The 14,809-nt window shown below is 41.9% G+C and overlaps 1 protein-coding gene across 2 annotated transcripts in view; it reads right to left on the bottom strand.

Moving 5' to 3' along the window:
* Positions 1–14,809, bottom strand: part of LOXHD1 (lipoxygenase homology PLAT domains 1) — a 170,595-nt gene that overhangs the window by 65,963 nt on the left and 89,823 nt on the right. The window contains exons 18-26 of one of the 2 annotated variants that reach the window (XM_062611784.1): positions 14,530–14,690; positions 11,764–12,061; positions 11,049–11,203; positions 9,678–9,811; positions 8,668–8,816; positions 7,275–7,379; positions 6,447–6,575; positions 5,579–5,743; positions 1,398–1,579 (exon numbers count right to left, since the gene is read on the bottom strand). In XM_062611784.1, coding sequence (XP_062467768.1) covers positions 1,398–1,579; positions 5,579–5,743; positions 6,447–6,575; positions 7,275–7,379; positions 8,668–8,816; positions 9,678–9,811; positions 11,049–11,203; positions 11,764–12,061; positions 14,530–14,690 — 1,478 coding nt within the window. Of the gene's footprint in view, positions 1–1,397; positions 1,580–5,578; positions 5,744–6,446; positions 6,576–7,274; positions 7,380–8,667; positions 8,817–9,677; positions 9,812–11,048; positions 11,204–11,763; positions 12,062–14,529; positions 14,691–14,809 lie in introns of those variants that run through there. The other variant, XM_062611783.1, reaches the window with a different exon arrangement.

Raw genomic sequence — 14,809 nt, 5'->3', positions numbered from 1 at the left:
TAGATGATCTCAAACCAGATCCTCTCCTACAGTGGGCCTAATGTCTTCATTCTCACAGTCCCTGTGTCTGCCTTCCAATATTTGGGTGTTGTGGTCAGAGCATTTGACAGTGAAGACTGAGGCATACAAGTCATTCAGAACCTCAGCCTTCTCCAAATCCAGGGTATCCAGTTCTCCTGATAGTTTCAAGAGGGGGCCTACATTGTCCCTAGTCTGTTTTTTATTCGCTACGTACCTATAGAATCCCTTCCTGTTATCCTTAACATCCTTAGCCAAGTTTAATTCTAACTGGGCCTTAGCTTTCCTAACCTGGTCCCTAGCTTCCTGGACAACATCCCTGTACTCTTCCCAGGCCGACTGTCTTTGCTTCCACCTTTTATAACCCTCTTTTTTCCTTTGAAGTTTCCTCAGCAACTCCTTATCCATCCAAGGAGGTCTCTTGGCCCTTCTGCTGTGCTTTCTTCTAGTTGGGATGCAACACTCCTGAGCTTGTAGTAGGTGATCCTTGAATACCAACCAACAGTCTTAGGCCCCCCTGCCCTCTAGGGCTATATCCTATGGAATCTTCCTAAGCAGGTTCCTGAAGAGGCCAAAGTCTGCTCTTTTGAAGTCCAGGGCAGTGAGCTTGCTGCACACTCTTCTCACTGTCCTGAGGATCTCAAATTCAACCATCTCATGATCACTGCATCCAAGGCTGCCCTGAAGTGTCACATTTCCAACCAGCCCTTCCCTGTTGGTGAGCACAAGGTCAAGTATGGCACTTCTCCTGTTGGCTCCTCTATTACTTGCAGAAGGAAGTTGTCTTCCACACAATCAAGGAACCTCCGAACCTCCTGGATTGCTTGTGCCGGGCCATACCGTCCCTCCAACAGATATCAGGGTGGTTGAAGTCCCCCATGAGAACAAGGATCTACGAGTGTGAGGCTGTTCCTATCTGTCTATAGAGCACTTCATCCACAGATTCCTCTTGATCAGATGGTCTGCAACAGATCCCCACAGTAATGTCTCCCATAGCTGTTCTCCCTTTAACCCTGACCCACAAACTCTCTGTTGACTGCTCACCTGTCCCCAGACAGAGTTCCATACTCTCCAGCCTATTCCTAACATAAAGGGCAACTCCTCCTTCCCGTCTGCCGGGCCTGTCTTTTCTAAAGAGCCTGTCACCTTCCATTCCAACACTCCAGTCATAGGAGCCATCCCACCATGTTTCTGTGATGCCTATTATATCATATCCCCATAGACATGCACACATCTCTAATTCCTCTTTTTTGTTCCCCATGCTACAGGCATTTGTACAGAGGCATCTGAGCCGAGCTCCAACTGAAGCCAGCTCATTGGCTGGAGCAGCTGTAATATATCTACACTGCTCCTATGAGAGTAAGCATCTTCAATCTTACCTCCACAATGAACTGATTGACCGAGTTCCTTTCAAAATTCATTCTTTGCTCTCTCTTGTTGAGGCACAGGGATTTCTGCTGAGTGCAGATCCCATCACTTCCATAGAGAACAATGAAGACATCTGCATCCGTGCCAGCTCCAAAGATATCGCTGGTGTAGACCGTGATCTCATAAGGAACAACTGATTTTGGAAATGGCAAAAAGTTAAATAAACCATCAGAAGTTAGTAAGCAGCATTCAAATAACCCTAAAAAAAAATAGTGAAGCAAGTCTGGATTATAAAATTCAATGGTTTTATAGGACAGGGTAGGAATCACACATGGCCATTTAATTATCAAGCTGGTCAGTACCATGACAATCATAGAATTATAGATTGGTTTGAATTGGAAGAGATCTTGAAGCTCATCCAGTTCCAACCCCCTACCATGGGCAGGGACACCTTCCACCAGACCAGGTTGCTCCAAGCCTCACTTTGAACACTTCCAGGAGCCAGAGGAGCTCCCTTTAACCCTATAAGGCCAATTGACCTTGGTGCATGTTTATTTACTGATATTTTGGGGTTAATCCCATGATCAGAAAGCAGTCAGTATATTTATGCTTGCCGTATAAAGTTACTGAAATGAGACTTACTTCAACAGCTCAAGTCTTAAAGCAAAACATAGTCAGAATTTTTAGAGCAACTAGGCAGATAGATGAAGTTAAGCCAAGCAGAGAAGTACATAAATATTTGAGAAAGCCTTACTAGTAAAAATATCTATTATTTTAATTACTAAACAAGTGACAAAAATCAATCATAATTAAAAGAAGTAAAACGCTCTGTTGTCCACTCTGATCTAGTTTCCTTTGCATACTACCTTCTCTCTAACACCAAGGCAAACTACCAGGTCACCTGTGAATGAAGAACCATGAAGGTCAAGCCCCTAAATACTTCCTTATTCTGTTCCCTTGGTTTCTTCAGAATGTCCTGTGACCCCAAAATCTGATAAATCCTTTTGCTGTTTCCTATCTTCATAGCTCCTCAGTCCTGAGTTGTGCTGGAACATAATTCAGACTTGCTCAGGAATAAGACTGCCCATGGAATAAGACTAGGGCTCTGTTCTGGCTCTGCTATAGGTTTGCTGACTATCCTCTTTCCAAAGTGAGATGGTGTTTACCTCACAGAGTAAGAAACCTGTGTTGAGGTGTCTGCACATCAGATAGCTGTGTACATCTGCAGGTGCAATCACTAAAGTCAATGCAGTTTGAAGAAAGAGTCAGACAAATGCAGGCATCCCCCTTGGGGTTAGCTGAAACATTCTCCATATTCACCTTTTGTGAATGAAAAAACATTTATTGATGATAAAAGGAATTCAGACACTCCACTGCCATGAGGACATACAAATTCAGGTGTGCCATTTGGCAGACTGAATTGTATCCCACTCTCCTTTAAATCCTTTCTGTGATCTATTGATGAAAGATCGCAGGGAGTTCTCCTGCCACAAGCAGAGACAGTCCCTGTAGTCCACCTTGCTGTTCTTAAGCACAGCCAGTGCTATCACCAGGATCCATGCCTGGCCATCCCTCTTTCATACACAGCCCACCCAGTGTTCCACCATTTCCCACCCTCACTACTATCTTCTCAGCTGCTTGTCTTCTGCATCCTCCTACACTGCAGCGACTTCTGCTACATTACAGATTCAGCATCTCTGTTAGGGTAGAGAGAAGGTTTCTGGCACTGTAACTGTTACTGTTGGAGTAACTCTAATTGTGTGTATCAGAGACTAATCATTCATTAAAAACCCAGGCTCTCTAAATACAGCTCTCAGAAGAACATAGATGAAGTTTCCTTCTACAGCGTCAGCCTGGAGATACTTAATGTTCTTTTCTGTCCAACCCAAAGAAATTCCCTCTGCTGTGCTACAAGTAAAATAGAATAGTTTCTCCAGTATGTAAGAGAGGGGAAAAAAAAATAATCCTGGAGATCAAAAATCACATTCTATGCATTATGAATTAAAAATGATCTCTGCTGAAGTTCATGGTGCTTGCTCTTGTTGCTTGAATATTAATGTCGGCTTAGAACTGAATCAGCAAAGTGGCACTGTAACAAGGTCACCAGCAGCACAACTTTCAGCTGTCAGACGCCCGTTTCATTTACATGGCACTTTTAAAATTGTATCCCCACAGGGATGATTTTAATTGGGCTGACAATGACATGTTTTTATCGTTTGTTCAGCGTGAAACAATTCTGGCACAAGTCACCATAAAACACATCAAACCGGTTTAGTTAGCTCTGGCAAGCTGAAATCCCAGGATTAATAGGAAACCAGAAGTCAGTAAATAGCACAGTGGGAATGGTTTAAATGGTGAAAGAACCAAATCTGACACCAAATCTAGTGCAAGCTTTTCACCAGAGAAGCCTATTTTCAAGGGCTGAATGTGGACGGCTGACAAAAATCAGGTTTACACAAACTATGTACTTAAAGACATGGTATGCCGGAAACCCTTACATCATTGTAATATACAGGGACATTAATAAATTATATAGTGAACATCTGCAAACAAATATTAACGGGGATAACATGGGAAAACCTGATGACAAACACATATAATGTCTCCGTGTTATACTCATTCTCTTGAACTTACTCACTGTATCTATCTACCAATTTATTTTTTCAGACACAAAGACTAAATGTCTTCCAGTTGACTGACAAAAGTGAGGAAGGGAGCAGGGAGTATCTGTTCTTCTGCTCCAGACAGTTTAGACAAAGAAGGCAAGACACGAGATATAAAAAAATTAGCTTGGCCAAAGCACACGAGAGTCACAAAAAGAAGACTTTTGCAGATCCTCAGAGAAGAAAGATAATTTGTAGTGATTGTAGTGACAGGACAAGGGGTGATGGGCTCAAACTTAAACAGGCGAAGTTCAGGTTAGATATAATGAAGAAGTTCATTACTGTGAAGTGGGTGAGACACTGGAATGGGTTGCCCAAGGAAGCTGTGAATGCTCCATCCCTGGCAGTGTTCAATGACAGATTGGACAGAGTCTTGGGCAACATGGTCTACTGTGAGATGTCCCTGCCCACAGCAGGGATTGGAACTAGATGATCTTAAGGTACTTTCCAACATAAGCCATTCTACGATTCTATGATTTTAGCATAGAGACTGCAGGGTATGAGTATCCGGACACTGAAGTGTTGGTCAGCCAGTGTCAAGGAAACCTTCAACATGAACCTAGGGAGCACCTCTCCAGGGCATGGGGATGGAAATCAACTCACAGGTTCCAGACCTCCTCCTGCATCACTGTGGCATTCAACATAATAAATGAAAAAGGCAGTTTTGATAGCCCCCTGAGGGTGGGCCAGGAAATATTTGTTAACAACTTGAAATGAAACAGATCAAGGAGGGACAAATCAAACAGCCATGGTGCTGTGAGTTCCCTGCGCACAGTCAAGGGTGCACATGGGAAAAAGGAAAGAGAGGGCTACAAAATAAGCAAAATAATGTTTTCAGTCATTTATTCAAGAAAGCCATATTATCTGATTCTCAATATTCTGGAGACAGGAAAAGAATTTGCCTGAATAGAAGAATTTGAGATATCATAGCAGACTTCAAAATTAGAAGCTTATTACTCATAAAGAGCTGAGTTTACCCCAAACATTAGTTTAGAGGGAAGTGAAGAATAAGGAAAAACTGGAGAACACTGAAAGCAGCAGACTGGTGCAATACAATCAGAAAAGCACAACACTGAAGAAACTGTGGAAGAGTCTTCCAACAAGAGAGATATGTGCAGTGCCAAAGGCACTGAGGGAACCAAGGCTTGGAAGCAGGACCAAAGTGTCTGCTTTGTCAACAGAAACAGCAATACTAAAATGGAGCAAGATCAAAGGGAAATCGGAGACAAAGAAGACAGCTTGGAATGGGCTGAGGACTTGGAGGTGACAGGGCAAGTGGGAGGAAGAAGACAATCATGCAAAGCCACATGGGTTCTCATGACTCTCTAATTTGGTAAATGCAGGAAATGCTGGTCCAGGGCACCCTGATGAACCTTTTTGTAATAATCAGAATAGTTGGCATGTGATGCATTTACAAATTTTTCAAAGACAGTTCAAGGGACAGGCCAAAAGAATAAAACTGCATGAGCTAGTGAGATTTTATCTTCTGTAACGATGGGTGTATCCTGGGGAATTGGCATTCTGCTCACATGGGATATACTCTGTTGTCTGCAGTTCTGCAGGAAAGATAATTCTTTCAAGGGCTCCATCATCCTCTGATTTATCCAACCAACGGCCACAAGGGAACTTGAGGCACTGTCCCAATGATGGGGCATCAAGCTCCACCCACTCCAGAAACCAGCCAGTGGAATTACCTGTGGTTGGAGAGATAACAGTGAATAATCCACAAAGCCTTTACAGACAACAGCAAATGAAGTGCTGAATTCCAGACTTTTGAGAAAGAATTCTACCTCTCTGTTGCAGATGGAAAAATAGAATGGATACCATAGAGATCATTGCAAGCAATTGTCCAGGTTTGAGCTAATGTGCTTTACATTTCTATATGTGTCAGGTTAAAGATGTGCATGTGAAAGTGCTAATAACTACATCCCTTGGATTAATTTGCTTTTGTAATCAGACAGGGAGTTATCAACAAACATGCCCCTTGATGCCCCATAGGGAAGGAACCCATGCATCCTTCCAATCCTTCCCCTGTTTGCAGTAGAGACACAGCCATATCTAAATAGTAGTCAAGACACGATGATCGAAACAACAAAAATATTCGTAAATAAATGAGACAAGCCTATAGATGTGACAAAAAAAATACACCATGGTTTGTTGATGTATGAGAAATCTCTCTAAAGATGCAGCTGCAAAACTAGAGAGCCTTTTGCAGGGAGGTTACAAAGCTACCAGCAAGTTGCCACCACTGTGCTATAGTAGCAGAAACAGCCAAAGAGACACCAAGGATCTGTCATTAAAAGCTAAATTAGGTTTGGGGTCTTGGAGGCAGGTAATTTTACACAGCAATGTGCCTAACACACTAGAAATACTGCATTACAAAGCAGATTATCTTACCTTTATTGTCATGGCCTATCTTGATTTTTTTCAGGTCTCCAATGTCCACAGACTCTACTGTAAACTCATCTACCTTCCCACGCTCAAATTTGTTCTTGTTACTCTTTGAGGCCTTTAAGCTGACTATCCCTGTTGCGGTGAGGCAAAAGGACATTGTTCAGCATGTGAAACAAATCCTTTGGGAATGTCAACAGTGGCATGAGGGAAGTGGCTAAAATGTAAAAAAATGGCTTTTCATCACAAGATCTGAGCTTTGTCCCTTCCCCCAAACCCAAACCTGCATCAATCAGCAAAATACACAGAATTCCTTTCTTGAGTGATCCCCTGGCAGAATCACAGGGACGATGCCGGTGTGCTATGTTCACAGCTAAAGAAATCAGTCCTGCCCATCAGTCTCATAGACATCTGAGTTGCTGCACACACAGCTTGGCTGTTTCCAAGAGGATTTGTTCATCAGCTGATTAAATATTTTTGAGCTACTCAAAAGGCAGAGAACTGGATTTCAGGAGCATGCTGATTCATCTCTGAGGAAAGCAAATCATTCACTGCATTCAGTACTTGGTAATGTAGTCCCAGTCAACTGTGCTGTTTCTGTAATTGAAATTAAAGCCTTTACATCAGCTGCTGGTGCAAATCAGCATCGCAAAGTTCAGCAGTGATTTATAGCAGCTGGTGGTATGCTCCCACTTATCACGATATATGCGGGGACAGCAAGAACAAGGAATTGTGCTAAACAGGAGTGAAGAATGGGTATTGAGGGAACCACGACCTGCCTTTTCAGGTGTCCAGCAGTGAGGTGCTATCCTTTTCCATTATGTGAAGCCATACCTGTATCATCTTTACTTCCATAGAGTGTGATGAAGACATTGGCATCTGTCCCAGCATTCTTCTTGTCCCCGGTTTTCACTTTCACAATGTATGTTGTTGATTTAGCTGTCAGATAAAATACCTTGATTAAAGGGTGTGAAGTCTGAGAAGAAACTAACTCTACTTTTCATTGCATATATGTGTTTGGTTTGGGTTTTATTTTGATTGTAATCTCTAATTCTCATTGTATGCTGTGGTAGCTCCTGGGGTGAGCTGGGATATTTGGTTGCAGACTCAGTGTACTGCTCCAGCCATTCAGTACATTGTCTGCATATCTATAGATAAGAAATGTGCTCAAGCCTTCCCATTTGCTTCCTGGGAATCTGTAAAGCTCTTCAAATCTACCTCTGCCTATAATGCTATTTCATTTAAAAAACCCAACACATTACCCCGCTTATTCTAATAGCACCAAATAATATATATGTGCATATAGCACATACCACAAAGTATGTGCAGGTTGACGTATGCAGTTCATATTCATGAACACACCCTTTATCACAGCATCCTTAGGGAGATTTCTATCACACCATCATCTAGCAGGCATTTTAAACTCATGAAAATAGTGAAAAAGTCTATTATAGTCATCACTGCACTGCAAAAACCTACTCAAGATTTCCAAATGGTCACCTTTCTTCCACAGTTAGACATATGTTTCCAAGATGCTGCTCAGCCAGAAGGTCCTCCTGAACCAAAGGGATACCCAATTTCTGAAAATCTGTTGGCTATAGAATTTGTGGAAATTATTCTTGTATTTGAAAGCATATGAGGGGTGAGTTTAGGACTTTTCGCTGGCAGTGAAGAAACAGAAGTGCTGGGCACTCAGCACCTTTCAGTATAAGATGCAAGAGTGTGTCATTGCTCTGTGGTTACTGTGCAAAATTACATACAAGAGAGACAAAGTTATTTTGGAAGACAATGGACGCAAGCAGCAGGATGGAAAGTAAGACATATATAGGTCCCTTCTCTTTCTCTGGTCATGTTTGCTCTCTGCTTGGTTTATGTTGAAGTGTTCAACGATCCCAGCCCACGATGTGAAAGGACTGGGATTCGTGCCGCAGATATTAGTAACGAGTGTGCATTTCACTTAAGAGATGATGTCTGAATGTGTTATACATCTTCCCAGCTTTTTCACTTTGGGTCCAATCATGCAGGATGATTAAATCACCTAAAAATGAGGAATGTCCATCCTCACTGGCTAACATGCATTTCACACTTCATTAACACCTGAAAATTTCATATTCTGGGCAGAATTACGCACAGCCCAGTGCATGTTAACTGCCAATGCCCTCAGCAGTGCTAATAACTTGGTTTCTTTTCAACCCCACACTGGAAGAAATACAAGGCTAACATAAACCTTTCTGTTCCAGGCCCAGCGTTGCAAGAGACTGGCCTTCATTTTCCGAATCTTTCTTTACAAATGCTTCATCCACTGGGACCAGCTCCCTGACAATCTGACCGTCATCTTCCTCAACTGCTAACCACCGCTGGCATGGGAAATAATACCTACAAGAATGACAGCAGCACCCAGCACTTACACAGTACTTCACAGGCTTTAATAACATACACAAGCAGAGATCAGAGGCTACTTTAAAACAAAAAGCAAAAATACTTGAAGCTGAACAATACATCTGTTTGAGCTCTGTATCATTTGTGGGAGTTAAATCTGTAAATCGGTTAGGGAGCACTTACTGTAAAGTGATGTTTCTGAGCTGTCAACCTCATACAAATGATTTCTTTTGGTTTTCACTCCCAGAAAAAGTTAAATAACTCAGGGGAACCTCCAGTCTCTCAGGCATTTTACACTTAGGAAGAACGGACCTATTTTGAGGTCCTTACAAGCAGTCCCATCCACCAGACCACTGCACAGCTATTAAGCATGTGACTTCAAGCATCTTCCAGATAAAAGGCAAGCCTGTATTTCAGGTTTCTTACAGCCCAGGCTTTGGTTACCCAGTTGTCTGTGAAAATCATGGAAGTTTGCTTAGACTGCAGCTTGCGTTTGGCCCAGATCTTCACATTAAGTACAAAAGACAAACAAAATGTGAGGTCAGGAACTTCCAGAGTGGAGCATTGAAAGGAAACATGAGTGCAGGCTCTGCAAGGAGGGAGAGTGCCTCACGGGGGAAACAGAGAAAAGTTGAGGTTTTTTTCAAAACACTGCTGGATCCCAAACTGCAGAGATGCTCGGGCAGCAAAACCGCCCACAGAGGTGCTGCAGCACAACCATCACAAGGCTTCCTGTGAGATGACAAGGAACTACAGTGATACCCTCCTGTATCTCCTGCACCTTCCCATGGTTCTGTGGGATCCTGAGAATGTGCCCCCGTTTCTGACCATACAAAGAGGGTGCAACAGGCTGCTCACGTGGTGCTGTCCTTGAGGTCAACAATCTCTACTCTCTCCAGGAACCAGCTTGGACTGTTTCCCGAGTTATCGTGGCGGATACGCAGCTTCTTCAGCTCACCCAGGTCAATGGCTTTGATGGTGAACACATCCACCTGCACAGGAGGCAAGAGGCAAATGACAGATTTCCCAGAAAGGGGGAAAAAAAGGCAGGAAATGGGCAAGGGTTATCTTTTTCCCTATTAAAACAACAGGTATTTCTACACCTACTTTTCGTGGATGTAGTAAGATAATTACAGAGTTGAGCTCTCCCATTAACACTCATTCTTGGCTTCTACAAGGCAGTTAAATTGAGTTGCACAACCCTTCACTCCTTTCTTTACCTCAGTTTCAGCTTCCTCTATGTTTAACTCATTTGCTCTAAGTCTCATCCCTTTGAGGTTTAGTATTTTCTCTCAGATTGAATCTGGAACTGGACACAAAAGTATTGACTACATTGAAACTCTCCTGTGCACCTCCATGTGTTTTATTTCAAACCACAGAATTTCTTCCTATTTTTACTACAACCAAGAGGTTCATTTATTACATGTATTAGTGTGACAGGATGGCCTTTGTTATCATAACACTTTAAGCATCTTAATGTGATTAACTTGCTGGTGGACTTTGGGTTTCTATTTCCAAGAGCACAGAATGTTATATTTGCAGCTTGGAGCTATTCCCACTGAATGAAAAACCATGTGCAGGTTGCAGTTTCACCAGTGCCAAGTTTATAAATCACAGCAAATGCTTATTTAACAGCCTTAGGCTCTTTTTTTGTGATTGCAAGTTTTCCACAGCTGCTTATTGTTTCTGTAATTTTTTGTTATTCAGAATTATTCCTTAAGCAATACCTGGCTATAATACTAGCTTGTTAATTGTTCATGAACATTTTTATGGCAAGTATTTAACCTACAAGAGATATTGTTCAATTGGACTGGATTATAATGCGATTACAGCACATAGTGTAATATTGTTTTTATTCCTTGAGTAGCTGAGTAGAACATTTAGAATCATATTTGTAATCTGAATTTTGACATATTTGAGCTCCCTCACAAATATTCTCCAACATTAATTTAGAGTTTGTAGTTTTCAAACATTATTACCAGAATGCTCACAGGGAGCAGATGCAAAAGGTAGCTTCAATGTAGAATTGGTGCTCAGCTTACTATTCAAATGGATTTACCCTGAAAAATGTTTAGAAGCACTTTGTTTTAAATAATATATCTAAGAATTAAAACTCATCTGAGCTGTAAGCTGAAAGAAGAAGCCACGCCTTGCGGAGAATAAAGGCCAGCATAACTGACAGCTCTGCCAGCCTCCTGCTTCCTTGAATGAGTTGAGTTTATGCATTACCTGTCCCTTTTCAAACTTGTTGAGATTATTCGACCTTTTCAGCTGGCGCTCACCCGTGTCTCCTCTTCCTATGCCATAGATGCTCAAGAAGACATTAGCATCCGTCCCAGCCCCCCACACACTCCCAGTGAGAACACGGACTTCATACGTATTTTCTGCAAGTAAAATTGCAAGAGCAGATCAGGAGAAGACCAGAAATAGCCATATTTCATCAGATCCATGGCTTTGATGCAGCCCCAGAATGCCAGCACAAGTCAGCTTTAATGAAGATTTTGTCTGGAGCTTGTTTGCCTCTATCTTCAAACATGAACAGCTCTATCTTTCTTCAGCCCTTGTCACTAAACATGTGAACACTTAGAGTTTGCCAAAGTCCCATCCAAAGTGGTAACTTGTGTGATTCAAGACCGGTGAGAAGCCCTGAAGAATTCTACAGATATCTGTAGAGATCTGTATCTACAGACATTCTACAGAATGGGAGTATCTTTAGGATACTCCCATTTCGGGCTGTCTCCTCCTACTTTCCCCTAGTTTAACCACTGTACTCTTCCTGCCAGAGCTGATTAATCAAACCACAGTGTAAGCTACACTGCAGACCTGGGGCAATGGTGTTGCGGCAGGGCCATAAATGGTCCTGCAAAGCACCACAGCGTGATTATCTGTATCTCCATGCAACTGCTGTATCCACATACACACAAACATTCCCTCTGACATTTACCCTCCAGGGCAGATTCTCCATCAGGCACCAGCTCCACCACAAGCTCCTTATCTCCTTCATCTTTAGCCAGCCAGCGGTGTGCCACAAACGTATAGACTTCCATTACTTCTTCCTCCTTGGTCTCCTCTTCTTCCTCCTCCTCGGACTTCTTCTTTTTCTTCTTCTTTTCATCAGAGTCCTTTATCCTTTTGGCAAGCCGCTTCAGCGTGACGCTCTCCAGGAACCAGCCATCCCCAATGCCTTTCCCATCATGGCCTATCCGAATCTTATATATCTTGCCAACATCTGCAGCCTCTCTCTGTCACCAAGGGAAAGTCAGCATCCAGGAGGATATAAGACATCTCAACTTTATAAAGTGCATTCTTAAAAATGAGGAGCATCACCTCTAGCACCCAAAGCATCTAAGCAAGTATAGGATCAACTTTTTATGCAAGCTTACCTTTTCTTTTTCCTTCCTATTTTATTCTTTCACACTTTCCATTACCAAATCTCATCTTCTGAATAGACTGAGCTGAATATATTCAGAACAACCATGGCTAAGATAGGAGCTGAATCCATATTTACTGAGCTCCCTACTTTGCCATTGCTCTCCTCACCAGTATTGTCTATATGTTCTCTATATGAATACGCTAGAATATCATATTAGTTTTTTTACAGATTCTCAATCCCTGAGGTAGTTTTTAAATTAATAATAAGTTACATTTAATACTTTGCACAAGACAAGAACCAAGCAAGAAGCAATGATGGTAAAGCAAACAGGCAGTAAACTTGGACTCATATAACCTGTTCTCTGACATGGACCATCCTTCTCATCCAGAAAATTAGAAAAGTACTTTCTCAGTTCACTACTGTGCAGAGAGGATACAATTATTAGTGATTACAATGCATCAGTGGCAGACAGCTGTATCAGTAAGAAGGTTTCCATCTCTCCAGTCAATACTCTCCAGCAGATACGAAACCTTGTTCATTTAGATTATTTGTCCAGATTACTACCTAATGAAGTTGGATAGGAAGTTTTACTCCATGAAATCCTTCAACAACCAATGGCTTGTTTCTGGTGATTGCTTATGCTGCTAGGCAGTGTTTATGTTATAAAACTTGCAAGCATTTGCTTCAGGCTGAATTCTGGCAACTTCACATATAAGGTTTCAGTTTAGAAGCAATTTTTCTACAGCAGATTAAACCAAAATCAATTGCACACAAGATGCTTATCAGAAAACTAAAACTGATCCAGCTGTCCTTGCATAAAAAATGTGTCTTTTCTTACATTGCTTTACCCTTGGATTTGCTATAATCATTTTGCTTGCCCTGTCTTGTAACTGATGTCATTTCCTATTAGCATGTCGCTCACAGAGTCTTATTATTACCCATATCTTTCTGTAAATATTCATATAATGAAAGAGATAGAGAATTTTTATATTAATGCCTCAGAGCTTCTTCCTTGTGTGCTTATTAAAAAAATAACAACCAACCCCACACTGAAAATGGGCAGAACTTTGAAGTCCAGCAATAACCATCTGAGAATATAAGCATGGCTATGTAAGCAGAACACTGTACATATGGCTTTACGATAACTCTGATATGGGCTAATAGCTCTTACTCATAAATTTTGAAAGCTTATTTCTTTTAGAATTGGAGAAGCCTAATCTTAAAATTATAGACAGTCTTAAAAAAGCAAGCATTTATAAGGTGCTAGTCATCTTACATCCCAAAGAACTCATTAAAATTGGATAAACAGTACTAACTCCATTCTATAAAAGCATGAAACTGAGGCAGGAGAATTGAACTGATCTCAAAAACGCACATTTCAGAACTGTGGTAAAGTTGTGGATAAAGGCACCTTCATTTGGTCAGTGATAATAGAAAGAATACCCCAGTCTTCCATGATCAGCTCCAGGCAGGTGCTTAACTGTGATAAGCTGGATCCCACCTCTGTGGGACTGCAAATTCACAAGGAGACCAAGGTATCACCATTCTGAGCCTTGCGCTGTGAGCATATATGACAGGTGTGCCTTAATGCCTACTTCCATCTGTACTTTGTGCTTTGCTGTCTCCTGAGGTTGCTTCAATACAAGGACATGGATATGACATGCTCTGACAGCACATCCGGTCCTTGCTCTGAAACCTCATCCACAGAAGAAGATCATGCCATTACCTAAATACTGGCCGGACGGGTATCTGAAGGAGTGTGCTATACACCCTAAGCACCATGCCAGTGCAGTGTACCCTGGAGTGGTGCTGCAGGCAGTAAAATCCATGGGGCACTCACATGTTCTCAGAAATTACAGCAGCAAACCTCTGCAGGGTTGGCCTGACAACATGTACCTATGGTTAACAGCATATGTGACCAGAAGCAAGGCCAGGATATCTTATATTCTGTATGGGGTTTCTTTTTCCCCAGCTAGATAAAGAAAAGGGACAGTAACATGTGGTCAGGCCCAAATAGAACGTTAAGGTCTTTTGAGGTCTAACATGAGTACCTACTTTTGAAAGTAAAGGTAAACAAATGCTGCTCTTAGACTGTATTCTTCCATGCTATTTTTGTTACCAGTCCCTCAGAAAATGAAAGTCGCTCCCCAAAACACAGAACTTCCCAAAGAAACACAAAACCTCCCCAAAATACGGATAAAGGTCAGCAGGTACCAACAGCAATTTTGTTAAAAGTCTATTGTTCGTATGATTGGGCCAATTATTGTGTTGATGTTTCAGGTTTGGTTGGTCATTTCTTTACGCTCATAGAAGCGGCAATGACTGCCTTCATCATACCTTGAAGATATCTGTGGCTCCCCGCTCAAAGTTGTTCGATCTGTTTTCTAAGGTGATCAGTTCAGTTTTGCCAGTCTCGCCATAAATCTGCATGAAGACTTTGGCGTTGGTGCCTGCAGCCCGCACGTCTCCAGTAACTACAGACACCTCGTAGTTTATCACTACTCCAAAAATAAAGCCATTAAATTAGCAGAGAAGCTCAAATAACAACAGTCCCTAGGGCTCAGGTTCAAAATTAAATTACCTTGTCTTAACAAATGACCATGTAGCCGACTACTTC

Source organism: Pezoporus occidentalis, unplaced genomic scaffold (genome assembly GCF_034315485.1).
Source record: "Pezoporus occidentalis ecotype Australia unplaced genomic scaffold, CSIRO_AGI_Poc_V1 ctg157, whole genome shotgun sequence".
NCBI classification, from domain to species: Eukaryota; Metazoa; Chordata; class Aves; order Psittaciformes; family Psittacidae; genus Pezoporus; species Pezoporus occidentalis.
The sequence above is the reverse complement of the archived record's forward strand: the minus strand, read 5'-3'. Positions and strand labels throughout refer to the sequence as shown.